Source organism: Anthonomus grandis, chromosome 8 (genome assembly GCF_022605725.1).
Source record: "Anthonomus grandis grandis chromosome 8, icAntGran1.3, whole genome shotgun sequence".
NCBI classification, from domain to species: domain Eukaryota; kingdom Metazoa; phylum Arthropoda; class Insecta; order Coleoptera; family Curculionidae; genus Anthonomus; species Anthonomus grandis.
Window position 1 is genome coordinate 21,655,151 of NC_065553.1, and position 27,964 is coordinate 21,683,114.

Consider the following 27,964-nt stretch of genomic DNA (forward strand, 5'->3'; position numbering starts at 1 on the left):
ACTATTATAAACCACAATTTTAAAAACTTTAATAAAGTTATTCATTAATAATTGATGCCAGTCTATGTGATATCCGATCTTTTTTCTTTTTTATTAATAGGACAGACCCTGACTGGAAGGTTTTCCATATTTCTGGAAAAACAATGAAACAGAGGCTTAATAACAACCAGATAGCAATCACGAACAAAAAATGCAGGGAGTTGATCAGGACCAGAGGTCAGTTTGGGTTTTATCCTTCTAATTGCTATTTTATTATATGGACTGTAAACTCGGTCATTTTAAACTGTAAACGCGGTCATTTTAATATTTTTAGGAGGTGAAGTGCTCGAGTCCCCCACTTCCCAGTGCTCCCAGCATATTTGTTGAATTAAGTATAATGAAAGACTACTGAAAGACTTGTGATTATTTAATTTATTTCTTTAGTTTGATTTCTTTTTACCATTTACAAATGACCAGAACTGCTTTGGATTTGATTTTCCGTGTTTTGGACAAATTGTATATACAGGTGTTCATTTGAAAACTTCCCACCACGGATTTATCGAAAACCACTGTTTAAAAAAAACGCCGAAATACGTCAAAAGGTTTATCAAGGGGGCAACTTTCTAACCTAAAATTTCTTCACCCCCTTTCACCCTCTGCCCCCAGGGTTATCCCCTTAAAACTTTTAAATGGCAAGGGGTATCGAGTAATAGCTTGTTTAAAAGGTCTTTCGAAGTCTTTTATTTTGACGTTTGATTTTTTTAAATCGGTCGATTCGTTTTCGAGAAAATTAGAAAAATCTTTATTTATCTTAATTTATTCAGATAGAAAACAAAAACATAAAAAAATCAGTTTTTATTTCAATAAGTGTTCAAAATGTTGCCCGTTTTTGGCCAAACAATGATATAGGCGATGTTCAAAATCCTGACGAACATTTTCTAAAACATGTTGTGGGATATCATGGCAGCTGCCGATGATGCGTTGACGAAGTTCATCCAAACTTTCAGGTTGGGGAGTAAACACAATAGATTTCAAATGACCCCATAGAAAAAAGTCTAACGGCGTTATATCAGGAGATCTAGCAGGCCATTCTATAGGCCCCCTTCGCCCTATCCATTTATCTGGAAACTCGTCGTCTGAAATATATTTCCAGCAAGACGGCGATCCTACTCACTATGTTCTTCCCGTTCGGCAATGGCTAGATGGTAGATGGTGAAAGGGGCTGAAGTAATTTTAGGTTAGAAAGTTGTCCACCTTGACAAACCTTTTGACGTATTTCGGCGTTTTTTTTTTAATTAGTGGTTTTCGATAAATCCGTGGTGGGAAGTTTTCAAATGAACACCCTGTATATGACGTATTTATATCCGATTTTATTTTGGCCCGAAACGATTTAAATTGTTTAAAATATTTAATGCCGTTAGTATTTCTCTATTTTCTATGACACCTATATTTTCTTTTAATGTCACGCGTAGACAATTGTGGGTATGCAGAATGTAGGTGGGCTTATGACGAGGAACAGATAAGTCAAAACGTTTGTATAATTTACTATATAACAAATTACAAGCACATTCAATTAAGGATTTATTAAATAAAAAAGACCAATCAGTATCAAGCATTAGATTATTATAATAAATTCATCTGATTTTTTCAGTTATATTGATTTTCCAGATCAAATTTTATTGAATCTTATACAATATGTTTCTTGAGGTTTTTAGGAACATTGGATAAATCTGGGAATTGTAGAACTTCATGTGTTGCATGCAGGTGTCAGTGAAGCCAGAGTCCAAATAGCGCGAATAAGAAAAGATATTAAAGTCTCCCTAAAATACACATTAGTTTGCATTGAAAAAAATTTAAAGAAGCAACCACATTAGGTATGTTCTCTACATGTTCAAAACTCACCGAAGGTAAAATGTAAGTAATAACGAAAAATATATTAAAATAAAAAAAGCAACTTGAATGTCAATATAAGCTGAAATATAGATTTGGTTTCTGTTTTCTGTAAATTTTTGCGACCTTATGTCACGAACAACCAAAAAAACCCTCCCACTGCTAGAGTCTCCGTAAAAGCTAAATTAATAATCAATGTAGTTTTTGCTCGCATACCAACTACATTTTGGTAGTATATTACTAAACATTACATTTTTTTAATTGAAGATCTGGAACCACACGTGTAGTCTTGTTAGATGGTTAATTAAAAGTTGATAGTTTCTACTGTTCCAGAATACCCTAAAGTCACTATATCGAAAACATCTTCTTACGTCGACACCATCAAACACGTTGCAACAATCATAACATAACCTACTTAAGTTAACCTATTATAAGCAATCTTATCTACCTGAAGTAATGTTGGTGTTAAAAGTGTTTTTCTTTGCCGGGAAAATTCCTAACATTTTACAATCCCATTTACTAGTAATAACATCAGAATTTAATATCGTTAATACAGTCAAAAAGGCATTATCATTCAAATTGTCAAAGAAACCAACAATACTTATTCGAGGATTATGGCCCTTTAGTTGCTTTATTTCATATGTATTTGAAAGTTTGGACTCCGCAAGTTTCTGAAGTTTGTCTTTGTCCTCAGGATTTTGACAACCTCTTATTGCCACCATCAGTAACAGGCTGTACTTTGACAAGAGATGAAACAGATTTGCTAGGATATGTGCTAGCTAATACATTTTGTTTAACTTGATCTACTCATTGCGTTTGTTTTGGCTTAATCATAATGGCCTACTGAATTTTTCTTTTAAACTTAAGAGTAGTTCATTACTGCAGCTCCGGATGTTGGTGTTGTTTTAATGTTGCTACTAATACTTTGTTTAATAGCAGCCTCCAAGTTTTTATTGTAATACCTCTACAGTTTTATTCAGCGTTAATAAAACCGAAGATAGGGAGTCTTTTACAAGTTGATTAGTCTTCTTTTGATTAATAGTGATGCAAATTTCCAAATATTCTTCATTATGTACCCCTTTTCATTATGCATTTCCAGGAAAGTCCATTCATTAGCGTGGCAACATCTTGTGAGCACAGGTGGAGTGCGCTACTGCTTTACACTGAACATGAAAAATTTGCGGTTTTCATGTTGGTATAATTTCTTGACACGAACAACAAATCGACGTTTTGCTACTAGTTCTATACTTTTTGTAACTCTATAAACTCCCGATAAGTACAAGCAATAAATTATAACAATCTTACCGTCTTTTCATTAATTGAATTAGTGACGTTACGTAGTAAAACATAGATTAACTAACTTCTGAGGAGCAAAAATTTGGCGAAATTGTTGACAGACATTTGACAATGGTTAAGCTGGATTCACGCATATCTCAACACTGTCATAAAAAGTCAACTTTTTGTAAGTTTAAATAATGTAAAAATAAAGCCTTGACAGCTCTTCTACAGGGATATATTAAAGAATTCTTTTTATTTTTCTACTACCATCAAAAATATTGGGATTAAGATATGACAACTGTCAATTGAAAAAAGATAAAAAGGAATCTGCAAACCTTGATTTTTACCATAAAATTACTTTGCTGATAATTAAGAGAATTTCGGCTCAACCATTAGATGACACTGGTATCTATTTATGTTTAAACTTGCTATGACATCATTAATTCTTTTAAATGAGTATGATTGGATAATGATTGGATAATTACGGATGCTGTAATTTTTTTAAGGTCACATCGATTGACAGAATAAGAAACCCCTTTATTATTATTTCTTTGAAAGCTATTGATTAAACATTATGAAAGTTTTGATTCTTGACCGTTTTCCCGAACCACCACTAGTCCTGGCCGTATATTTAGTGACCATTACAAAAAAAGCCAACAGCTATGGTGGAGGAACTGATATAAGTTTATCCTAAGGTCGAGATATTGCTCTCAAAGGCTGATAAATTACTAGAGTAATCAAGGGCATATGGATGTGGAAAGCCACGGAAAAGGACACAACAGTAAAGGATATCCCAAGAAAAAATCATCACGATTTATGTCGCAAAAGTGTGTACTGATCATAAGATCGGAGATGAAGATCCAGCCGAAGAAGAAATAGCACAGAAATCTGTAGAGCTTCTTTTGTCGCCAGCATGCAAAACCCCTACGCATATCAAAACAAAAAGATGAATAACATTAGAAAAAACTCGAACATCAAAATAGGCACATGGAACGTGCGGAGCTTATACAAAGCAAGAAAAAAAAGCCAAGCTGTGGTAAATACCCAACAACCAACGGTACAATATACTTTTCAGGTAACAACGACAATCAACACTTGTATGGAGTCATCGGTAATAAACTTTATCCCTGTATCCGATCCAATAATAGTATTTCAACTTCAAACCAACCACTACAAAATTAACATTATAAATATAAATCTTCATACTTACTGATAGAAAGGCGACGGAGACTCAACAATGATAAGAAAGTATTCTATTTAAGGATATCCAAAAAACAGGAGGAAAGCGGTTCCAAGGTAACAAAGCCTCAAGTGTACGCTTTACCTTTACTTACAGGAAATCATGAAAACTGCATTTTGCAATGAACCCCAAAGGGAGTTAAAATAAACGGAATACCCATTAGTAACGTGAGGTATGCTGGTGATAGAGTACTGATAGCAAGCACACTCCAAGATTTACAAATACCAGTGAAGAAAGTAAATGAATAAAGCGAAAAATGCACCTTTAAAGTTTGGGATTTTTTATTTTTTAGATACCTCCGGGCATGCATTTTTTCACTGTGCTCAGTCCACATGGACTGCCAATGAACGTGAATAAAACTTAATTCATGTTAATTGGGTTTGACCTATTTTACCGTTCTTTGTTGTAACTTACGGGTAAGTCGAGCTTTATTACTATATAATTACTTTATTACTGTATTTTTTATACATTTAGTGCCCAATATAATTACGGAGCACTGGGTCAGGGTCCTCTTATCTCTTCAGATTTTAAAATTAGGATCTCTGGGGTTAAAACACCGAATAGTACTAAAAATGAGCTGTATGGACAGAATAACAAATATTGAAGTGCTAAGACGGATGAACAAAGAAAAATAAATAATTCTCACAATTAAAAACGAACATTCCAGTATCTGCGATATTTATTTATATTTGAGCTAGTAAGGATGCGCAACAAATCAGTTGTTTAGATCTACTGTTTCAACAATACGCATAGCATTGATGATTGCCAACCTATCGAATGAAGATGGCATGACACCTGAAGAATAACATCGTCACTCTACATGTTTTTTAAATTTTGCTGGTAGTTTTATTGCATTTTGAAATGAGAAAGACAGGTTATAGGCAGCACATTCAATCATGAATGATCAAAGTAATTAGCAGATAATTAAGAAAATACTTTTTTGGCAATAATGATAAGATGTGCTGGCTGCAATGTTATGCAATACTCTAATAACCAGATGGGCAACCGGGTTAAGTCGGTTGTATAACCAAAGTGCAAATGAAAGTGGCTGCTGGGATGTTAATTGTCAATAACTTATTGACACTTGACATATCGGTCGTTAAGTCACGTTCACACAGCAATTTAAACAATTCGGTTAAAATGTTCCCGATTAAAACTTTTTTAGAAGCATACATTAAAAAATTCCTCTTTTGTAAACAAATTAAGAAGGAATCTACGAACCGGATATCGATATACATCAGAGTTTCAATGCAGAGTCACGTGTCGCCCCGCGTCTCCGATCCCTAATCAAATTTGGATTCGATCAGATAATTGCATAGTGCAAACATGAAATTGCTCCTCGATCATTAGAGGGGGTAAGAAGGGCGAGGGCGGTAGGGCCACCCCGTTATTGTCTTGACAGCTTGGGATATGTACCGCCTAAATGGGTTAGTAATGTTCGAGGTTCGATTTGCTTTTCTTAAATTTTGATCGCCGTGACGCTCCCTCCGTGCTGGTAGAACTACACCACACTAATTTGACCTATTTAATATTGAATATGGATTTGTATGGTCGATCGTTACTGCTTAATCTTATAGGAGTTGATCTTTAAGAAGTTTTGCTAAGATTTGAGTTTTCCAATACTTTTATATGCATAAAACACGAACAATCGACAAAAACAATTACTGCAACTTTTACAACCCCCTTACGATATTCTCAATTGCCTTTACGACCTTTCCCCCATTGCCTTTAAGATCCCATTAACAAAATAAGGCCTACCAAAAAACAATTACATATCAATTCGCCTCAAATTCGCATATAGCGGAGGGTGAAGGCGGGGGGCATGAGAAACTACGACCGGAGCTCCAAGGAACAATAAAAGAATGTAGCCCATTCTTTCGCCGCAAGGACCAATAAAAAACCGTGAATATATTTTGTGTAATTGCGCGCCATAAGTCGGTTTTATTAGAGTTGTACTGGAGCGACTCCTCGGCTCGGTTGCCTGATGCCCCGGCGTTACGGGCCCCCAGGGGTTGATATGAACACGTGAGCTTTAGAGAAATGGTCGCTTTTTTTTCCTTGGGAAAAGCGAATTGTACGGAAGAAGAGGGCGGAAGGGTGGAAATGCGGCGCGAGGGGAGATGGTGGAGGTTTTTGGTATTGTGCTAAAATTCTCAGTTTGCTGCTGGAAAGTGTACAGAGTAGCCAACTAAGAATGCGAGGTACTGTGTTTTGAAACGTACTCATTGCACAAAAATATTATTACTAAAATGACAAAGAGAATATTTTTTTGAAAAATATTTTTAAGTTTCTAAAACTGCAATCTTGAACCTAAAAAAGAAAAGTCTTTGTGCATTGCGATATATTAACCTTACAAGAAAAATATTTGATCTTTAAAGCAGAGAACAATCTGAAACTTTTTCGTTCGACAGTTTTTGCTGTATTTTATATGTAAATCCGATACTTAATTTTTGTTGGCAATTATTAGCAAAACATGGAAGGAAGCCATGGAAACAAACAAAAACAAATATTTAATCAAAACATAAATATACTTTAAGTTGTCAAGTTGTCGCTTACTTTTTGTGTAATTTTTGTCGTAATAACGAGTTTTACGACGATAAAGCTGTGGATTTGCTTGCGGTTTTGTTTAATATCTTTAGAATGCTGTAGTAGCAAAAAGAGTTTACGGGGCTCGATATCCAAATCGGCGTTCAAGTGATGTGACAGTTTTTCCCCAATTAGTCGTTAACTTACGAGCCAATGGTGGTTTTCGGCCTACATTTCAACAGCAACGAATCGGAAAAACCCAAAAAAATATTAACTACATACTGGGATACACTCAAGCCTCATGCTAAAACAAGATCATTATTCCTTGAAGTTGGCATATCGGGAACAACGGTTGAAAATATTTTGAAAAAACAAAGGGATGTTTAAATGACCGTCACAATATACTGACTTATATAAATTTAACAAATATTTATTGTAATTTTTACTAGTAATTTTAGAATGCACCGATTTTGCATCAGGTCTTAAAAGAGAAAGACTTTGTTCGGAGGTTGGACTATCCCATATAGCACAAATCTATCCAATTAATATCCATTGGATATCATCTTTTGAATAAAGGAACTGTCCGATAGATATCCATGTAGGGACAGAAGTATTCACTGGATATCAAGCGGATATTAGGAATGATAGTCATGTAAATCCTATTGGACACCATTTGTGGATACCCGCTAGATTTCAATATCGGATATTTAGTGTTACGGTTTTTGCTCGGGAGCAATAAATGGTGCGTAGATCTCATATTTTAAATTAAATATCTAAAGTACACATATTTTTTAAAAGCAGCAAAAACCTATCCAGTGGTGGATATTCTCTGGATACCAAGCGACAATTCCTTAAATCCTGTTGGATACCATATGGGCGCTTAATGAACATTTTTGGATCAAGCCGAATTTTGAATATTGTGCTTTAATCTCTTGACCCCTACCAACTTAGTTTTTCCTTAAGGCACCCTACTTAATTGTAAGTATATATACGTATGAGACTATAGGACTTGTTGAAGTGTGTCATTTTTTCTTTTGCCATTTGGTTTGATAAATAATTATCAAATGTAATGACGTATCCATATTATCCATATGAAGGTCTTTTGGAATATACAACGTCTTTTAATAAATATCTTTAGTCATAATAAAATTGGTATATCCACTGGATATCCGTTAACGGACACTGTAATGTATTTGGACATTTCATGGATATGCACTGGAGGGTCTGTGCTATCTGGGATTGTCATTAGATGTTGGGTATGATTCGGGAAAATAGATAATTTAAAAAAAAAATTCTTTGGACTAATGAAATCACCTTTAAATCCGACCATAGAGTTAATCTGCACAATATGTATTACTGACGTAAAACATTGAAAGGCCTTTAAATGTTTTAAGATTACTGGTCTGTAGAAAATTTGCATTGGTTGCGTGAAGTTCAGCAGTAAGTTCCTTGGAGCTTAAATGTGTGGTATATTATGCTGGGAGGCAGAATTATTGAGCCATACTTTTCTGAACAATCCCTAAATGCCAACGTCTGTCTTAACTTTTTGACCAATCAATTGCCGTTGTTGCTGGAAGGTGTGTCATTAGAATTCCGACAAAACATGTTTTTGCAGTAAGATGGTTGCCCGCATATTTTGCTATTGATGTGCGAGAGCACATTAATGCAGTTTTTCAACAGTGGTGGATTAGAAGAGGAAGTCTCTTTCTATGGCCTCCACGCGCACCAAATTTAACTTGAATTTTATTTATGGGGTCGAACGTCGTGTTTTAGAGTCAACCTATGACCAGAGAAGATATGAAAAACCGGATTCGCAATGCAATTAGGAATATACCAAGGGCCGAAATTGAAGTTGCAGCTCGGTCTATTCATGAGAGCATAATGGTCAATGTTTTGAACATTTACGGAGGCACTAAAAACCTCTTTCTTTTAAATCAATCCTTTTCAAGGCCACAAATTAATTAATATTAAATTTAAGAAAAATGTATTTAAACATTCGTATAAAATTGTTTTGCAAAAATCATCTTCACAATTAAAACTTCTTGACATTGGAGAACTAAGATTATTTATGACCAGTGTTTTTATTGCTACAACAAAAGCACAATTGCTTTTATGATAATTTGCCAACCCTGTGGCACCCAATGCACAATGGTATTAGTGCGATTACGATTATTATGTATTATCATATGACATAACTCAGCAGTGTGAATTGCTTCAGATTTTAAATCACCTGATGAACAAAAAGTTTCAGTGATAGCTGCTATTTAGTGGCTAAGTTGTCGGGCTGTAACACTAACCATCATTGGTGTCGTTCAAATTTAAATGTTTTTCTTTAAACTTATTAAGGCACTTATATGTCCTCTTTAAATTGTCAACTTGAAAAGATTGCTTCGTGTACTCCATTGATACAAACTTTCCTTTGGTAAATTAATTTTTCTTATTAGTGTATTTAAAGGTATATTGGAGAGTATAGTTTGAAGAGTTCTCGGAGATGGTAAATGGAAGAACTGCCTTAAATACTTGTAAAGCCTGCATTTAATAATTAAAAGGAAAAATCTTTGTGTTTCGCTGTTAAGAAACCACCTGACTGAAGTACCCAAATATTCTTACCAGCTCATGTATTTTCCATTTTTTTACCGTATGTTGTCTTGCAAGGATCTCTGTACCTAGAAAACTTACCTCATTCCAAATTCTATGCCTTTTTATGCTCTAATTCCACAAGAAGTAAAACTTTAAATTACGGTAAATAGAAAGCCATTAATTTCAGAAAACTTTTCTTGACCCACGAGACGACATCTTCCCAAAACTAAAAATAAAAAGTCAACGTCAAAAGTGTCTTCTAGGGTGTCACTAACATCACTACTGTCAAATTTTCCTAATGTCAAGTCACCCTAAGATGGCTGCCGTCAGAAATTCCATTTTGGCGAATCCAGTTTCATGGGGCTGATATTAGGGGAAATATGCCTATGATGGATCCCTGCCCATGATGGACCACTAGTTAAATATTTAAATTTACCGCGCAAAATACATTTTCGTCACATTGGTTAGGTTGATTAAAGCTTTTCTTTAGTTGTTTATATGTACTCGTGCAAATATAAAGCGATTTTATGAAAATAAACAGAAAAGTTAAAATTGGTAAGTATTGATATAACAAAGTAAGTTAACCTAATGTTAGATAACTTTTGTTTTATTATTTGCTAGAATCTTGTTTTTATGTTTTTATGTTTTTTTAATGTTTTTCTCACTGCTGTTTAGGAAAACTGTTCCGTTTTAACTACCGGGAAAAAAATTGAGGTTATGGCAAAGAATTTTTTATTTTTTTTTATTTTTATGTGATTTGTGCTAAACAGCCTATGATGGATCCCTTGAAATTGTCTTATGATGGACCAGGGGTCCGTCATTGGCAACAATATGCAAATTTAATTATTCTATAGATATATTTTTTTCTATTTAGGTTTAAATATGGCATCCAAAAAAAGGCAACAGTGGGATGAGGATGACATGCGGCAGGCTATTGAGAATGTAAGAAATAGCAATATTGGCTTTAAATTAGCAGCCAAAACCTTCAATGTACCGAAGACAACTTTAAGAAGACGTTTGGCTAAGCGGGACTGTTCTAAAGGATATTTGGGAGGACGAAAAGCAACGTTCTCTAAAGCCATCGAAGAGGAGATTGCCGAACATATTATTGAAATGGAAAAACGATTTTTTGGACTAACTTCTAAAGATTTGCGATGGATGGTATTTGAAGTAGCCGAGAGGAATAATATAAAACATGATTTTAATCAGAAAACAAAAATGGCAGGTTGGAAGTGGGTTAGGGGATTTTTAAGACGTAACCCACGAATATCTTTGCGATGCCCAGAAAGCACGTCATTGGCCAGAGCCCAGGCTTTTAACGAGCCAAATATTCAAGCCTATTTTCAAGCACTATCTAATGCTCTAGAGCAGTTTAACTTTCTTCCGGAAAACATATATAATATGGATGAGTCAGGTTTGACCACATCAGTCCAAAAGAAATGTCAGAAAGTTTACGCTGCAAAAGGACGCAAGCAAGTTGTTGGGGCACTCAGCAGTGCAGAGCGGGGGCAACACGTCACTGTAGTGTGCGCACTATGCCATAGGTACTTACGAGTATATTCCACCTGCTCTCATTCTTCTCACGTCAATGGTGCTCCCGCTGGTAGCATAGCTTTTGTGCAAGAAAAAGGATGGATGAACACTGAAATTTTTTGTAAATGGCTAAAGCACTTTATAAGGTATTCAAAAGCATCTAATGAGATCAAGGTTCTTTTACTTTTAGATGGCCACAGTAGCCATAAAAGCCTTGTCTCTAGACAGTTTTCTAAAGAAAACGGTGTTGTAGTATTTTGTTTTCCGGCGCACTGTTCCCATCACGTTCAACCATTAGATGTCGGATTGTTTCGTCCTCTTCACACCTATTTTGACCAGGAAATACAATTATGGCTGCGTCAAAACCCAGGAAAGGCAGTCGCATAATATAAAATAGCAAGCCTTCTTAATCGAGCCTTTTTGAAGAGTGCTATTCCATCTAACGCAATAAATTCATTTAAAAAGATGGGAATTCATCCTTTTAATCCCGATATTTTTGAAGATTGGGAGTTTGCACCAGCTTTAGCAACGGATAGGCAGATTCTATTGGAGGCTCAACTCAGTACCATCGAGTTAGACATTCAAAATCAACCAAGTACTTCTGGTCTTAACACCTCTTACCTACCACTCTCGCGGTACCTGGGGGCGTTGAAAAAAGAAAATGAAAACTCGTGCAAAAACTGGTCATTTAAATTCCACTCCAAAAATTCAAGAACTCAAAGAAAAAGTTATTGAAAAGGAAACGAAACTAAGAAAACAACAAGGTAGGGCAGTAAAACGGCAACTTGTCATTGAAAATGACACTTTTGACGAAGATGAGTCTATCTTGGAGGAATTCCTTAAAAAAGATAAAGAAGACACATACGATGCCAGTTGCATTTACTGCAATGAGTTATTCTCTCACTCACGTAGCAAAGAAGAGTGGATTTGCTGTCAAGTATATAAATCGTGGTGCCACATTGAGTGTGCGGGTGTTAGTTACCGTTGCAAATCATTTATTTGTGAATTATGTACTTAATTTTTTGAGTTTATATGTATATTTTTGTATAACAATATATAAATAATTTTTTTTTATTAAAGCTTAAAAAAGAACTTAATAAGATAAGATAATATTTATTTACAACAGGGGCCAACATGGGCACATAATGTGCCATTGATGGACCCCTCATATTTTTTTTTAAAGGCGTTCATTCTTTAAAAAAATATATATTAATACAAAATTCACTCTTTCCTATATTTGACATCCAGTGATAGATTGATTTTTGTATAAAAAAATGGAAACAACAAAACTAAAGAAATGGTAACAATAATTTCTTAAGGGGTCTATCACAGGCACACTTCCCCTAATACTATACGAAGAACGAAAGGTACAGTATCCAAATATAAACAAGAGCAGTTGCCAAATACCTTTATCAAGGGAATATTTCCAGGTGAAATTTCTCTGTAGAAATTTGGCAATTTAAAGAATCTAAATTAAAAATATTTATTATTAATAGTGATTAGTATAAATATAGTACAAAACAGTTTTGGTTATCAAACCAATTTCACTCTTTCTTTTGTTTTATAATAAATAATGCAACTCAATTTCCGCTACTTACAACAATTTATTATATCACTTTATTTTCTTCTGTTAAAATTGAGCAATCACAAAATATCCCCTCTGCTTTTGTCCTCTGCTTTTTGTTACTTCTTTTAGACAATAAATTACTACTTAGTATCAAATATTTAAATAAACAGTTGTCATAAATGTGTATTTTCATTTTAAACCACAAAACTTTGTTCTTACAAGAAATCCGAAGTTTTCCTCTTCTCCTGTAAAATTGGTTAGCACGGATCTAAAGAGTTTTGGAATTGAGCGCCTCATATACTCATACAGAAAATTAGTCAGAAACTTAAAAACTTGTCACTCAAAAACTCTTCTTTGTCCGATAATTATGCACTTCTTGGGTCACAGTTTTCCTTTTGATCCTTACCAATTTTCTTTGTCTATAAAAATAAATGTTATCCTGTTTTATATTCAGGAGCAGATCCTCTTATCCATACACCTATATACTAAGAAACCCAGCATCAGGATACAACATGAAAAAAACCCGAAGGCAAAGCATCTTGTCACTGGCGGATTTTATTGTAGGTCCCAGATCGGTATGAATGATAGATAAGGCGAATCGCTTTCTGATATACGGCCTCCGATATGAGTTATGGGCCTCTTCGGCATTTCCGCAGCGACGACTTGCCGAAGTCGCCCATGAAATATGCAACGGCATGTTTATGTATCGAATGCCGAATTTTGTGTTTTTCGCACCCTCTTTGGTCGCGCCCCACCCCTCACCCCTTCCGCCCTTTGCCTCCTGCCACGTCTCGCGATTTGGCCAAAGAACGGGGGACAGTTTTGGAATGTCAACTAACGCGTTAATATTAAAATTGTTGGAATTTATGGTTTTTTAATGGGTGGTAGAGGGACGTAGCTGTGGTGGCTGTGGGGATGTTGTCAGGGCAAATTATCCGTAGGGACAGTGAATTCTCAACTGGCTTTGGTTTTTTGGTCAAACATGGATGACTGAAAAAAATTTTAACATGTTGTCATGTTTTTTGATAAGAAATAAACATTAAATACAATTTAACAATAATATTCCTCGTAATAAACCCTTCCATAAGGAAAAGGATGAAATATTTATTAGTATTAATCAAACAGATCGGGAAATAGAATTTTCAATAACGATAACATTGTAACGAAATTCAGGAATGTGTTACTGAATTTTCGGAATTCTGAACCACACTTACTACAGGAATACTCTTTTATATTAGGAACACACTCTTTTATTGACATCAGAAACAATAAAACTAATTAAAATTTCACAAAACGTGGTACCTTGAAAAGACCTATGGAATAATTTAGAAATGTTTAGAATTTTCTACATTGTTTTTGCCAATAAAGACCAATAATTGCAAGACTTAAGAAGACTGATGGACAAAACAAGTAAATATACAAATTCTAGAAAATTTAAAATACAGGGATTTACAATATTAAAACCGAGAGTGGGGCCGAAATGGGGCATAAACAAGATAAACCACTTAAAAATTGAAGACTGTAGGTGAAAATAATAAACTAAACGTAACTAGAACCCTAAATAAACTCAATCAATCAACTTAAACTACAAAATACGCGCAAAATAGTACAAAAACTATGAGAATAATTAACGAATTTATTATTATTTATTTATTAAGTATCGTATTTGTTACGATACTCAACATGAAGATGTAATTAAAGAGTTCTCTTTTACTAAATATTTGGATGTTACAGTGGACAATCATTTAAAATGAAGCGAGCATATTTTAAATCTAACACAGAATATTCGAAAGCTATTACGAACATTTTATATCTTAAGGCAAATTTTGTGCAAAAATTATTAATATCCATATATAAAGACTTGGTGGAGATAGGTCTATATCAACACTCACTAAATTCCTTAAACGTGGTGCAGAACCATATATGAAAAGTTTTGTTTGAAGAAAATAAGCTCTTCTCGATAAATCTGTTAAACTCCAGTGATATTTTTGATGTTCGATTAATTTATGTGTTAGAGGTGTGTAGCTTCATTACCAATTAGTTACTTCAAAAATTAAAACAAACTTAAGCAAGAGATCTTTTAACTCTCTTGCACTAAAATTTTTTAATTTAATTTTAAACAACATCAAGAGTGTTTATAGTTTTAAAACATTTAAAAAATTATGTAAGAACTTTATTTTCGAAAATAACACAAAATTTAAAAAAGTCTTCATCTAGGCTGGATTTTTGTGTAATTGAATTAGGGCTAGGGGTAGGATGATGTGTATTCATTTGTATATTTTGTTCTTGTGGTTCTTTTTTTTGTAATGGTTATCATATGTTTTTTTTTGTAAAAATAATTATGTGCACATGCAGATATTCGGTTAGTTAGGTGCAAAATTCAGACATTTCGTATAACTATGTTATTCCTTATATTTATATATGTAGATAAAAAAAATGAAATAAATAAAAACAAATAAATTTACATATTCATAATGATACACATAACCAAATATACAGGGTGATTGATCGTACCTTAGAAGTTTACGGAAAACGGAAAATAGAATTTTTTTGAAAATTTGGCATCAAGGATTTCAGCTAGTGATGTAACGATTAAAAATATTTTTTGCGATGCAGCGTTGCCGCTTCTACCAAAAAGGAGTAGCAACTTTGTTATTTTAAATGGAATACCCTGTATATTATTTTATTTTCTGATCCGCTGTCACTTTATGATTGTTTTTATATAAGGTATTCTTTCGAAAACATTTACATTCTTATTCCCGGGGTGCCTGTAAGGAACAAACTAAGTCTTCTCTTATAAACTAAAGAATATCTCAAGTTCCAGTAGTCCAAATTTGGACATTTTTAATTTTTAAGACCATTTGAAGTGCTTTTTCTGAAAAAATTTGAAAAATCCTCTGAAACAAATTCAAATTATTTCAATTTTTAGTACAGGAGTGCCTGTAAGGAACAAAATAAGTTTTCTCTCATAGACTAAGGAATATCATAAGTCTCAGTAGTCCAATTTTGGAAATTTTTAATTTTTGAAGCTATTTAAACATTTATCAAGTCTATTTGAATATTTTCCCGCCTTTCTCAAGGAAATTTTTTAATATCATCCTAAAAACAGTGAAAACATTTACATTCTTATTCCAGGAGTGCCTGTAAGGAACAAACTAAGTCCTCTCTTATAAACTAAGGAATATCTCAAGTTCCAGTAGTGCAAATTTGGAAAATTTTCATTTTTAAGACTATTTGAAGATTTTTCCGCTTTTTCCTAAGAAATATTGAAAATCCTCTCAAACAAATTCAAATTATTTAAATTTTTAGTACAGGAGTGTCTGTAAGGAACAAACTAAGCCGTCTCTCATGGATTAGGGAATATCTCAAGTCTAACTAGTCCAATTTTGGAAATTTTTGACTTTTGAGTTCAGTCGAAGATTTTCCCGCTTTTCTCAAGGAAATTTTTCAATATCGCCCTAAAAAAAGTAAACACATTTACATTCTTATTCCAGGAGTGCTTGTAAGGAACAAACTAAGTCGTCTCTCATAGACAAGAGAATATCTCAAGTCTCGAAAATCCAAATTCAAAAATTTTTGGTTTTTGAAATAATTTCAAGATTTTTTCCAAAGAAATTTTGAGAATCCTCCCGAAATAGTAAAAATATTTGAATTTTTGTTCCAGGAGTGCCTGTATGGAACAAACGAAGTTCCTTCTCATAAACTAGTGACTAACTTATATCTGAATAATCCAAATTTGAAAATTTTTGATTTTAGAGAGAGTTTGAAGATTTTCCCGCATTTTTCGAAGAAATTTTAAAAATTCTCTCAAAAAAAGTCAAATTATTTGAATTTTTATTGTAGGAGTGCCTATAAGGAACAAACTAATAAATTTCGAAATTACTCCCGAAAAAAGTGAAAATATTTGAATTTTTAGTACATTTACTAAAATTTTAAATCATGAAAGGTCATGAAAGCCATGAAACGTCATGAACAAATAATGCTATGCTATTGACATTTGACAGTTGAATTCTGAAAAAGTTTGGCAAAAGCTGGCACAATATTTTCTGTTCCTTGAAAAGAATTACCATTGGCATCGCACATGATAGACGGAAGTGAAGAGTGACCTTTCTTAGCTCTAACAAAAGACCAAAACGATGAGGGATCAGTGACAATGTTCTCCTCGGCTTGGGTCACAAATGAGTTATAGGCCTCACGGGCTTGAGATTTTACTGTCTGACGAAGCCTGTTGTATCTGGAAAGATTAAATTCAGTTGGAGAGGATCTATAATCACGATATGATTTTTCCTTCTTAAAGATATTAGAAATAATTTGTTTTGAAAACCATACTGGAAATCGCCGTCGTCTTCGTTGTTTTGAAGGTGCTGAAGCAGCATAAGCTGAATCAAGTCTTTTGTAAAGTTCTTTGCAAGCGCTGTCAACCTCAGAAGACTGCAAGACGGACAACCAGTCTGCATCAAGCAACAAATTATACATGAGTGGAAAATCTGCTCTGAAGTTAAACTGCTGTAGATTATTTGAACTTTAGAAGGATTATATTTATGAGGGGAACCGATTTAAAAGAAGTTGTCAAAGCAGGATGATGCAAATGGTCGTCAATAAGCGGTGATATACTTTTGATGACACTGACGTCGAAATTTGAAAAAACCAAGTCAAGAAGCCTATTATTAACATTTGGAATATTGTTAAACTGCTTAAGATCAAGGATCTCGCATAGGTTGGTCAAAAGCTTGCACTTGACACTGCTAGCTTCGGTTGTCTGATAAGACGGAACATTAAAATCCCCAACAATCATAACGCGTTTTGTGTGGACCAGATCCAGTGACATAATTGTTTCACACAAGGTCTCAAAGTCTCTCTCGGTTGTGCGAGGAGGGACATTACAGGGAGATTACAAATAAATAAAATACAAAATAACCATAAGTGAGCTTACAACCTAAAATATCTATAAGTGGCTATTTGTTGTTTATCCAGTTTTTGTAAATTGGGGTACATTTCTTTGAACTTTCTGCATATTCTTGCTAAAATTTTGTCACATTGCCCATGAATAAATAATAAAAATAAATAAATAAAAATAATAAATATGTAGATTCATTAAAACTTCATTTGAATAAGTATTTCATTCCATTTTAATGAATTTTTAGGTCACTATTTTAAAGAAACACCCAAGCGTATTTACTATTAATCAACTAAATGTACCTGTCAAACATCAATAGCATAGCATTGTTGCGTCATGACCTTTCATGGCCATCTAAAGCAAATATGTCAAAATATTCCGATTTTTACAAAAACTTGCTTTTATTTCAGAAACCGAACTACTTAGATATAGGAACATGATACCTTGTTAGAAAGAAATTTTAATTTCCTTTTAGAATATGTTATAATATACAGTGTATTTTATTTAAAAAAATGCACATATCACAATTTTTGTATCTAGTAGTGAGTTTACCTCACTAATTTTGAGCAACCCTGTATTACGTAGAACAAATTTTTATGGTGAAAACTAATGTACAATACTTCCGTAAATTACATTTATAATTTCAATTTTTTGCGCGTTCCAGCGCCGTAGTAATATATTTTTTTTTGGAGCTATGTTTTGGTCAAAAAAAAAATAATAATTTCTCGAAAACCACTAGAGATAGATATAGGAACAATTTATACAAAAACAATTATAAAGTGATAGTGGATCGGAAAATAAAATAGTATACAGAGTATTCTATTTAAAATAACAAAGTTAGTACTACTTTTTGGTATAAGCGGCAATACTGTATCGCTAAAAATATTTTTAAGCGTTAGGTCACCAGCTAAAATCGATGATTCCAAATTTTCAAAAAATTACCATTTTCCGTTCTCCGTAAACGTCTAAGGTACCATCAACCATCAATCACCCTGTATATGGAATTACCTCAATTTTTGTAGTAATTTCAACTTGTGCTAAAAAAATATTAATAAAAATGCTCTTCATTGCTTAAAAACTGTTTTATTTAATGACAAAAAACTACAAATACGACGTAAATAAGCAAAAGTAAATTTAAAAAACAAATAAAATATATTTCTGGGTGTGATAAAGAAAAAAAAATTCAAAATAATGGAAAAATCAAAATAAAAAAAGCTAATAAATGTTAGCAGTCCGTATTGCTTCCTCTAGCTCTTATGCAGGCTTTAATACGTACTGGTATGCTTCTAATTAAACTATTAACATTCTCCTGAGGTAAATTTTTCTATTTTCCAATACGGCTTGAGTAAGTTGTTGGGTGTGTCCAGGATCATCCTGCGGAGCTCTTAAAATTTTCAATGGGATTTAAGTTCGGTGAACACGCAGGCCCATTTAAAATGTTAATTCCTTCAGTATCAAGATAATCTCGAGCTGGTATGGGGAAATGCATTATCTTGCATAAAAATAATCTTCAATAGTACCTCTCCAAAGTCTGGACTACTCGTTCTAAAACCAAATCCAGAGGTATGTGAAAGAGTTCAATAAGAATCGAAAATGAACTTTTAAAGATAAAATAGGTACAGGTTGTCCCATTTTCATATGTTTTATGGGGTTTCATGTTTATGAAAAGAGAGAGATGCGAAAAGCAAAGATGCACCAATCAAATTTTCTTTAGCTATGGTAGTTAATACTACAGGGTGATTTTGAAAAAAAATGTTTAGTCATCTCCTGTAACTCCTGTTATTGTTAGACATATTAGAAAAGTAAAAGCTGTCATTTTTAGATTTTTTTACGCAGAATCCAGTGGCGTACTTTCATTTTCTACAGAGGTCACTGTTTTTGAGATATTGTATTAAGTATTTTTTTATTGGGACACCCCTATATAATTATTCTTAAGTCTGTTTTCCAAGAGCTTTACAAAAATACAGCATATATAGCATATACACTACCGCTCAAAAGTATTTGCCCACATATGACTGTTTTAAAGTTATAACTAAATATAATAAACCCATCAGTTATTTTTATGAAACGGTTTATTTATAACAAAATGAATATAAACAATACATTTTTCAATTAATTAAATTTAAGAAAATCAAATTTTGGATTCATCTACATGTCCGCCTCGATTTTTAATAACAGCTTCACAGAGTTTCGGTAGTCTTAGTCTAATTAATTTGTCCAAAGTTGTCTATCCAGTTCATCCCACAATAATTCGATAGGATTGAGGTCCGGTGATTGTGGGGGCCATACCATAACTTTCAGAAGATGTTGCCTTTGTAATTGACCTAAATATTGCTTGCACAATTTCGACGTGTGCTTGGGGTCATTGTCATGTTGAAAGATGAAGTTTTCACCAATTATTCGAGTACCAGAAGGATGTACATTATCACTTAAAATTGTTTTGTAACCCTCTTTTCGAAGAATTCCCTCTATTCTAATTAGATCGCCCACTGCAGATTCTCCGAAACAACCCCACACCATCACCGAACCACCACCGTGTTTAACTAACGCCACCACCGTACAGTTCTCAGCGACCCTTTCATTGGCATAACGTCGAACTAAAACTCGCCTCTTCGTTCCAAAAACCTCGAATTTCGACTCGTCACTCCAGAGAACTTTCTTCTAGTCATCAATGGTCCATTCTTTGTGTGATTGGGCCCACTCAAGTCTTTTCTTCTTATTAAGATCCTTCACTAGCGGTTTTGATACAGCTAAACGTCCTTTAAGACCAGCCTTATAAAGTTTTACTGTCGAAACACTGACCGCTTTTTTACGCTCCTTGTTAATTTTTGCTGTAATTTCAGGGGCGGTAAGGGGTCTATTGCGTTTGCTTGTAATTATAATATTTAAATCCTTCTTTGAACTTGTTGCCTTTGGCCTTTCCGATCGAGGCTTGTTGCTAATAGTCCCTTCTCTGGTGAATTTCCTAACATTATAATCGACAGTCCCCCTTAGAATTTCCAAATCCGTCGAAATTTGACGGTTAGTCTTTCCAGCCTTATGAAGTCCAATGATAATACCTTTTGTTTCTACCGATAACTCTTTTGTTTTAGCCATTTTAAAGAATGTTGAAAAATCACACATAAGAAAACAGATTAGTTTTTTAGAAGAAGTGCATATTTTCACTACATTGTTTGTTATTTGCAAGACTATTTTTAAATACTCAGTGTTTTTTAACGAACCATAGTTGATAGGTTGCCGTTTAAGCATATTTATGTAATTTACAAAAGAGATACAATCTAAATATAGATATAAAGATAAGATTTTTGTATAATAACAACTTTATAAATTTTGTAAATAACAACTTTAAAGAAGAAGAAATATAAGAGACCGTATATCTTGAACTAGCAAACAGAGAAGAAATACTTTGTACTTGAGTTGAAAAGTCAGAGTTCATTAGGAGAGGATGACATCACTAAAAAAGACATTTTACATCTCCTTGATGTTATTGATAATAAAATCGTTAGTATTGTGAATAACATTTTGGGGACTGGAGTCTTCTCGGAAGCAGTAAGAGTAGCAAAAATCAACACTATACTGAGTTAAAAAAAGTCCTTAAACTGAGTCCAACAATTACAGAGCAATATCAATCCTAAATACTGAAAGCGATAAAGAAAAGATTGACTAATTTAATAGAGAAATAATATAACTTTGACCCTTAGCAAAAGAATTTTGAGGAATTGCTCACAAACTCTTGAAAATGAAAAACATTACACACAAATATAATAATATAAATCAAATAAAAAGCTAAGTGTTGGTGTTACTTGTACTTGGGCCTTTATATTTATTTTATATTCTAATATAAATGATTATAAAGTAAAAATAAAACCAAACTGTGATGTAAATTTGTACCTTAACAATGTGAGACTGACTGAAGTTCCAAAATGTAATTACTTATACAGGGTGTCCATTTAATATCGCGGTGTTCGATTGCGGCTAAATCTTAAACCGGAAAAAACTTTAATAGGGAAAATGTTAATTGATTTAGAGGAGTTACTTTTTAAAATTAGCTTGGTTGATACAAGGTGTCCCAAAAAAGCGTGGAATATAATTTGAATTTTTCTTAAATGGAACCATCTTTATTTTTTTTCCGAAATGGGAGTCTTATTTGACGCTCTCTTTAACCCTAAAACAGCTTTGCCCTAAAATGCGACGTTGCCTCTTTATTAACAATTTAGGGCAATTTTCACGAAAATCAATGTATCATTTATATTTTAATATTTACCAACGACGTTTTCTATCTTTTTGAAAAATCTATGTAGAGTCCTTGGCTTAGTTCATTTTATCTTTCGAAATTCCAATTTTTTTTTTATACGGGGTGATCAAAATCGTTTTTTTTATGGTAAACACAAGCACAAGAGGAAAGTCCTATGTCACTCTTGGAGTGGTGCTTGCGCGAAGATATTTGTGGGCATTTATCTTGAATCGCTGTAGGTTGTATGCGTCGGGAAATATGTGAGGTGGAAGCCCGTTCCACAAAGAAGATGTTCTCCAGATGAATGAGTCCCGATACAGCGACGTCCTTGGGGTAGGCAGGTGGACTCGATGTTGATGAGCCGCAACTGCCAGACGCGTCCTTCTTGCCGGAACAGCCCTGGGTGGAATCAGGCCTGCCAGCTCAGAGGAGCACATACCGTGATAATAACGGTAGAATAAACAGAGATCGGCCACCTTTCTCCTGTGTTCCAGACTATCCAGACTCTTTGTCAGTTCTGGTTTGTCGATAAGACGAAGAGCTCTCTTCTGTATAGAATCCAGCAGGTTTAGACTATGCTTGGGTGCAGAGCTCCAGACATGCGAGCAATAGTCGAGGAAAGGGCGTATTTGAGCCTTATAAAGAGTCAGCAGCTGTTCTGGTGTATACAGTTTTTTCGTTTTGAAAAGCACTCCGAGTTTTTTGGAGGCCGCCCTGGCGACCTCGGCAACGTGGTCATGCCAGGACACACTGTTGGTGACCTCGACTCCTAGAAGATGTAAAGATCATTTCATTGGCAATGTTTTCCCTGCCATAACCAGCTCCGGGCCACCAAGGTTAGTCTTCATCGTAAATACTGCAGCCTGCGTTTTTTTAGCGTTAAAATTGACCAGATTGTTACCGCCCCACTCCAAGATTGCTCTAATATCGTTGTTGGTTGAAGCTTTTTGTTGCTGCCTAAGATTCTGAGAATTTGCGGCTGTCGTTGGTTTGGCGGACTTAAATGTGGAAATAAGTGTGCTATCGTCCGCAAAGCTGTAGATTGGATTGACAGTGGTTCCTAGCAAATCGTTGATATATATCAAGAAAAGGGTGGGGGGTAGAATGCATCCTTGAGGAACTCCAGCGTTAATGTTAAATTTGTCGGAGAGGTATCCATCGACGGCTACTTGGATTGTTCGTTGTTCAAGAAAACTTTTGATCCAATTCAATAATGAGTTTTGTATGCCGATTGAGGAGAGCTTGTTAGTAGTTCCTCATGCCACACTCTGTCAAATGCCTTGGAAATGTCAAGAGCGACTGAGCGGGACTCGCCGTGCTTCTCCATGGACTCCGTCCACAAGTATGTGACGTAAGTCAGAAGATCGCCGGTGGATCTAAGCTTTCGGAAGCTGTATTGATGATCGCTGATTAGTCCAGATGATTCCAGATATCTTAACAGTTGTTGGTTGACTGCTTTCTCCATAATCTTCGATATTACTGGAACTAGTGCAATCGGGCGGTAATTGGAGGGCATCGTCTTCTTACCCCTTTTGGGTACAGCTTGCACTCGAGCAGTTTTCCAGCTTGTTGGAAATTGGCCCTGCTTATACGATGCCGTGAACAGTCTACATAAGGGAGGAGTCAATTCGTCTGCACAACGTTTGTTTCTCAAATAATGACATTTTCAATTCAATTTTGCGCTATTTTTTCAAATGGAACACCCTGTATCTAGTAACGTGTTTTGATAGAGCATTCTTTTATCTTCAATTTGATACTAACAAGTTTGCCTTTATCTCTAACCGTTTTCTCAAAATTTGTGGTTAAAGGAAGAACGACACATTTTTTCATAGGCATTACAACGTTTATTTTTACTTGAAAATGATTAGAGCATACTGGAAGCGTAGAGTACAAAAAATAAACTAGAACAAAAGCAGTTTTAAATGAAGAAATTAAATTGACAGTCACCAAGTCGGTTGTAGAAAATCCGGAAATTAGAGTAAGGGAAATAAGTAAGGACTTACAAATCCAGAAATCGTCCGTAGGAAAATCCTACAAGAAAAATAAATCACTCCCATCAAGTACAGTTCACCAAAAACATTAACAACGTTAATAAAATACATTATAAAAAGAGTTATATCACAAAAATTGCTCAAGTGTCTACGGTTTTGCTCCAAACACAAATCAAACCTACGTGCGAAAATTCTTCTAACTGCACGAAGCGTAGAAGACGTAATACGTCTAAAAGACTCTTGTATGTGCTCCACCATATCTTTCCTAGTTGTGGGTACAACACGATAAACTTCGGATTTAACATTTCCTCATAAAAAGAAATCCAGAGGCGTTAAATCCGGTGACCTAAGAGGCCATCCAATGGGATCTATTAAGTATAAAGTTTAATAACGATGTATACAAAAGTTAATTTTAATAACTAACCTAGCCTTCCAATCCATCTATTACTAAATTGGTGCGTGATATGTTCCCTGACATTTGAACTGAAGTGAGTTGGTGCACGATTTAGCTGTATCCACATCTGATGTCTTACAAAGTCGGGAAGAAACTTCTTTTATTACACGATTCCTAAAAAAGTATGGACCAATAACAAAATTATACTACTTTAGATACCTGCGTTTTAAATCTTAAATTTCTGTCAAAAACAATACCTAAGTTTTTATGTTCCTTTAAATTCGAAATGTTTTCACCATCTATCATGAGATCACAGTTCATACGACAACTCGTCAATTTTTGTTTATTTTTTTCACTTTTCAAGATAGTTTTTGTATTTTTTCACCTACAGGGGGGCTTCAAATTAACCCCAACTTTTTTTTTCAAATGGAAGCCACTTTTTTTAAACTCTCATTGAAAAGAGCCCTTTTTCTTGATTAAATTGCCCTATTTACTTTTGTGATTATCTAAAGGAGAAATAAGAAAAAAAAACCATTAAATTATTAAAAGTTGCGTTTAATGTATAAGATGCTCAAAATGAGCACCATTTACTTGTTGGCAAAGCCCAAGACGATAATAAAATTCGTTTCTGACATTTTCTAACACTTAGAGATATTTGTCGTATTTCTTGCCTAATACATTCTTTGAGTTCGTCTAGGTTTCCTGGTTTGCTCATATAAATTTGACTTTTCAAATGTCCCCACAGAGAAAAATCAAGTGGGGTGAGATCGGGAGAACGTGCCGGCCACTCGATTGCACCCCTTCTACCAATCCATCTGTTTGGAAAATTGTCATCTAAATACTGGCTTACATTATGGGCATAATGTGGGGGAGCACATCTTGTTACATCCAGATTCTTTCATCATACAAATCTGGATCGAACTGACTCGGATATAAGGCACGTAAGACTGGAACTAGTTCATGTTCAAGAAATTCTAGATATCTTTCCCTAGTTAAAGTATCATTGAAGAATATGGGCCCTATAACTTGCCTGCCAATTATGCCAGCCCAAACATTAGTTTTCTGGGGATATTGTGTATTAGTTTCCCTTACCCAGTGTGGGTTCTCGTCAGACCAGTAGCGACAGTTCTGCCTATTAACATGGCAATTAAGGGTGAATGTAGCCTCATCAGAAAAAAGGATCCACTCCGAAGATATGCGATTTTCGTCAATGGCGTTCATCATTAATTCACAGAACTGAACTCTGCGATCTGGATCGTCTTCCAATAACTCTTGAACGGGTTGCATTTTATAAGGTCGTTTGTTTGCACTTTTTAAAATTTTTAGCACAGATTTATGATGAATAGAGTTTTCGCGAGCTACTCTTCTGGCTGCAGTTACCGGATTTTCTTCCATTGCTAACAATACATTTATTTGGGTGTTTTCATCGATTTTAGGAGACCTTTGTCTTGAAACATCCCTTGTGCATCAACACACACGTGCAAACATCCACGTGCCCAACTTTTCGAAATCTGCTTTCGATTTTACTAACCGTACCTTGGTTAATAGGTGGCAAATCTGGATATTTCTGCCTGAATAAGTGGACAACCTCTAGCTGAGTACGACTTCTGTCCACATAACCAATCATCATTAAGATTTCAATCTTGTGGGATTCGGATAAATAAGGCATTTTTTCAATATAAGTTAACTTATTTAACAACTGGTTGAAATTCACTTTAACAGTGATACTACAATAATGTCAGGAAATGTCTCGATACCAATAAAATAAACAATCACGCCAAAAATTTACCAACACAAAATATTTCGAGACTTTTAATAATTTAATGGTTTTTATTTTTTTTTTGTATTTCTCCTTTAGATAATTACGAAAGTAAATAGAGCAATTTAATCAGGAAAAAGGGCTCTTTTCAATGAGAGTTTAAAAAAGTGGCTTTCCATTTGAAAAAAAAAGTTTGGGTTAATTTGGACCCCCCCTGTAGGTGAAAAAATACAAAAACTATCTTGAAATGTGAAAAAAAATAAACAAAAATCGACCGGTCTCAGGAATTTTGCGAGATAAAATTTGATTAGTTTTAACTGAATTTATTCCAGTTAAAGTCACCACACTGTATACATTTGTGTATCGTCACAGTATTGAGCCATACGACAATTTCGAATTTTATTTTTTAGGTCATTTATATAAAGTATAAAAAGTAATGGGCCTAGAATGGATCCTTGGGGAACACCTCTTGTTAAATCGGCTGGCGCAGAGAATGAATTACCCACCCTTGTTATCTGCGATCTATTCGCCAGGTAATTACTGGAAAAACACACAGCTTTCGGTAAGAAACCATAAAAAAGAGCTTCGCCAAAAGCAAATTATGTTGGAGAGTGTCGAAGGCCTTGCTGAAATCTAACAAAACTAAAGCTGTTGTCTCGTCCTTATCGTAAGCATCAATAATATCGTTCAAGACTCTAAGAAGAGCTGAGGTAGTACTAAAACCACGACGAAATCCTGACTGCGATTCCGAAAGCAAATTAGTGTACCAAAGACTGTAGAGAAGCAACTTTGTTATAATCTTAAGATCTATTTGCAATAGGTTATAATATTTATAAGATTAAATTATTGTTATTATTAAATTAAGTACCATATATTATATCTATTGTAAAATTGAGGCTCTGTTACTAGCAAATATTACTGTTTTGGAGTCATGTATAAATTAAATAAATAAGTTTAAATCCCTTATAATCAATTGTATAGTTTACTTAACGTTTACATTTTATTTAGCATTGCTTCATTGGATTTTTCGCTCTATTATCATCCTTTGGTCATTTGTAAGTAGTTTTAATTTAGTTTTAATCTTTTCCGAAAAATGCTAACATTGTTTGTGAAACACGCGTAAGCGTTAAAATATCATAAATATTATGTTGAGATAGAAGTTATTGGTCAAAAATAGACAAAATTTTCCCGCAAAGGTCCATGCGGACAAACAAAACACAACAACAACAACAAATTGATAAAAACCGGTCCAAACCATATAGCGTAAGTCCACTAATTTGTCGAAAAACACCGTATAGCAGCGAACCCCGCAGGAAACCGAAGGGGGTGGAACTTTGTCCTGGTCGGCGCCTGCGCGGTCGTCTCCTGCTGCCACACATCCCCCAAACTCCAATGGCAGATAAAACAGTCTACATCTAAACTCACCCCGTAAACGAGGAGGGCTGCCGATCACATTCTGATACATTCAAACTTTAACTCATTATTCCCGATATATTTCCGGCGTATAGAGACTGAAATTATTATGACGCACACGGTGTTGTCTGATTAAGTGAACTAAAGTGTCCGATGTGAACTGCTTAAGTGTCTGTCCCCCATTTAAAATGGTTTAATAAATATCGAACTGCCCTGAAAGTCTGTTGAGAATTCGATTTTGGTCGATTTGAAATTATCTGTAGAGACTTACCTAAAATGTACTCGCCTGATAAAATGATGGGAGTTAAGGGTCCTACGGGACTTCATGGGCCTATTACGTCATCGGGGGCTTGTTTCGCTGGGAGGTACTCGCCTACTTATAGAAGTCCGGATCCTATGTCTAGGAGGTGTATGCCCAATCCGTCGGTAAGAATATTTTTTGTTTTTGGAAGTAAAGAAACTCGATTTTTCACATGATTCTTGATAGACAATAAAAAGGTTTTTCAGGCAGTTACAAAAATACATTTAATATATACTTATGAGAAATTTGATTTTTCTTGACCGCTTAAACAAATTTTAGGCTCAAGCTTATCTTCCTTGTGAGGCACCTAAATAAATTTCACTCACTACTTAAGTCAGTTTAATTATGCCATTGAATGTCAAATCGTTCATGATGTTTAAAC

At 34.5% G+C, this 27,964-nt stretch overlaps 1 protein-coding gene and 3 long non-coding RNA genes across 5 annotated transcripts in view; 2 read left to right on the forward strand and 2 right to left on the reverse strand.

Moving 5' to 3' along the window:
• Window positions 1-1,581: 1,581 nt before the first annotated feature.
• LOC126739696 (uncharacterized) lies at window positions 1,582-9,710 on the reverse strand. Its single transcript, XR_007661685.1, has 2 exons — window positions 9,593-9,710; window positions 1,582-1,799 (listed from the first exon to the last, which is right to left on the reverse strand). It is a non-coding gene; the product is annotated as an uncharacterized LOC126739696 (long non-coding RNA).
• LOC126739692 (uncharacterized) lies at window positions 6,950-26,769 on the forward strand. 2 transcript variants are annotated; one of them, XR_007661681.1, is made up of 3 exons: window positions 6,950-7,655; window positions 7,712-7,891; window positions 26,279-26,769. It is a non-coding gene; the product is annotated as an uncharacterized LOC126739692 (long non-coding RNA). The 2 variants fall into 2 exon arrangements; XR_007661680.1 differs by having other exon boundaries at window positions 7,715-7,891.
• On the reverse strand, window positions 23,787-27,886 carry LOC126739695 (uncharacterized). The gene is made up of 3 exons (XR_007661684.1): window positions 27,553-27,886; window positions 24,140-24,283; window positions 23,787-24,083 (listed from the first exon to the last, which is right to left on the reverse strand). It is a non-coding gene; the product is annotated as an uncharacterized LOC126739695 (long non-coding RNA).
• LOC126739682 (inhibitory POU protein) overlaps window positions 27,332-27,964 on the forward strand; it is a 135,182-nt gene continuing 134,549 nt past the window's right edge. The window contains exon 1 of the mRNA XM_050445475.1: window positions 27,332-27,707. Coding sequence (XP_050301432.1) covers window positions 27,558-27,707 — 150 coding nt within the window. The 5' untranslated portion in view covers window positions 27,332-27,557. The remainder of the gene's footprint in view (window positions 27,708-27,964) is intronic.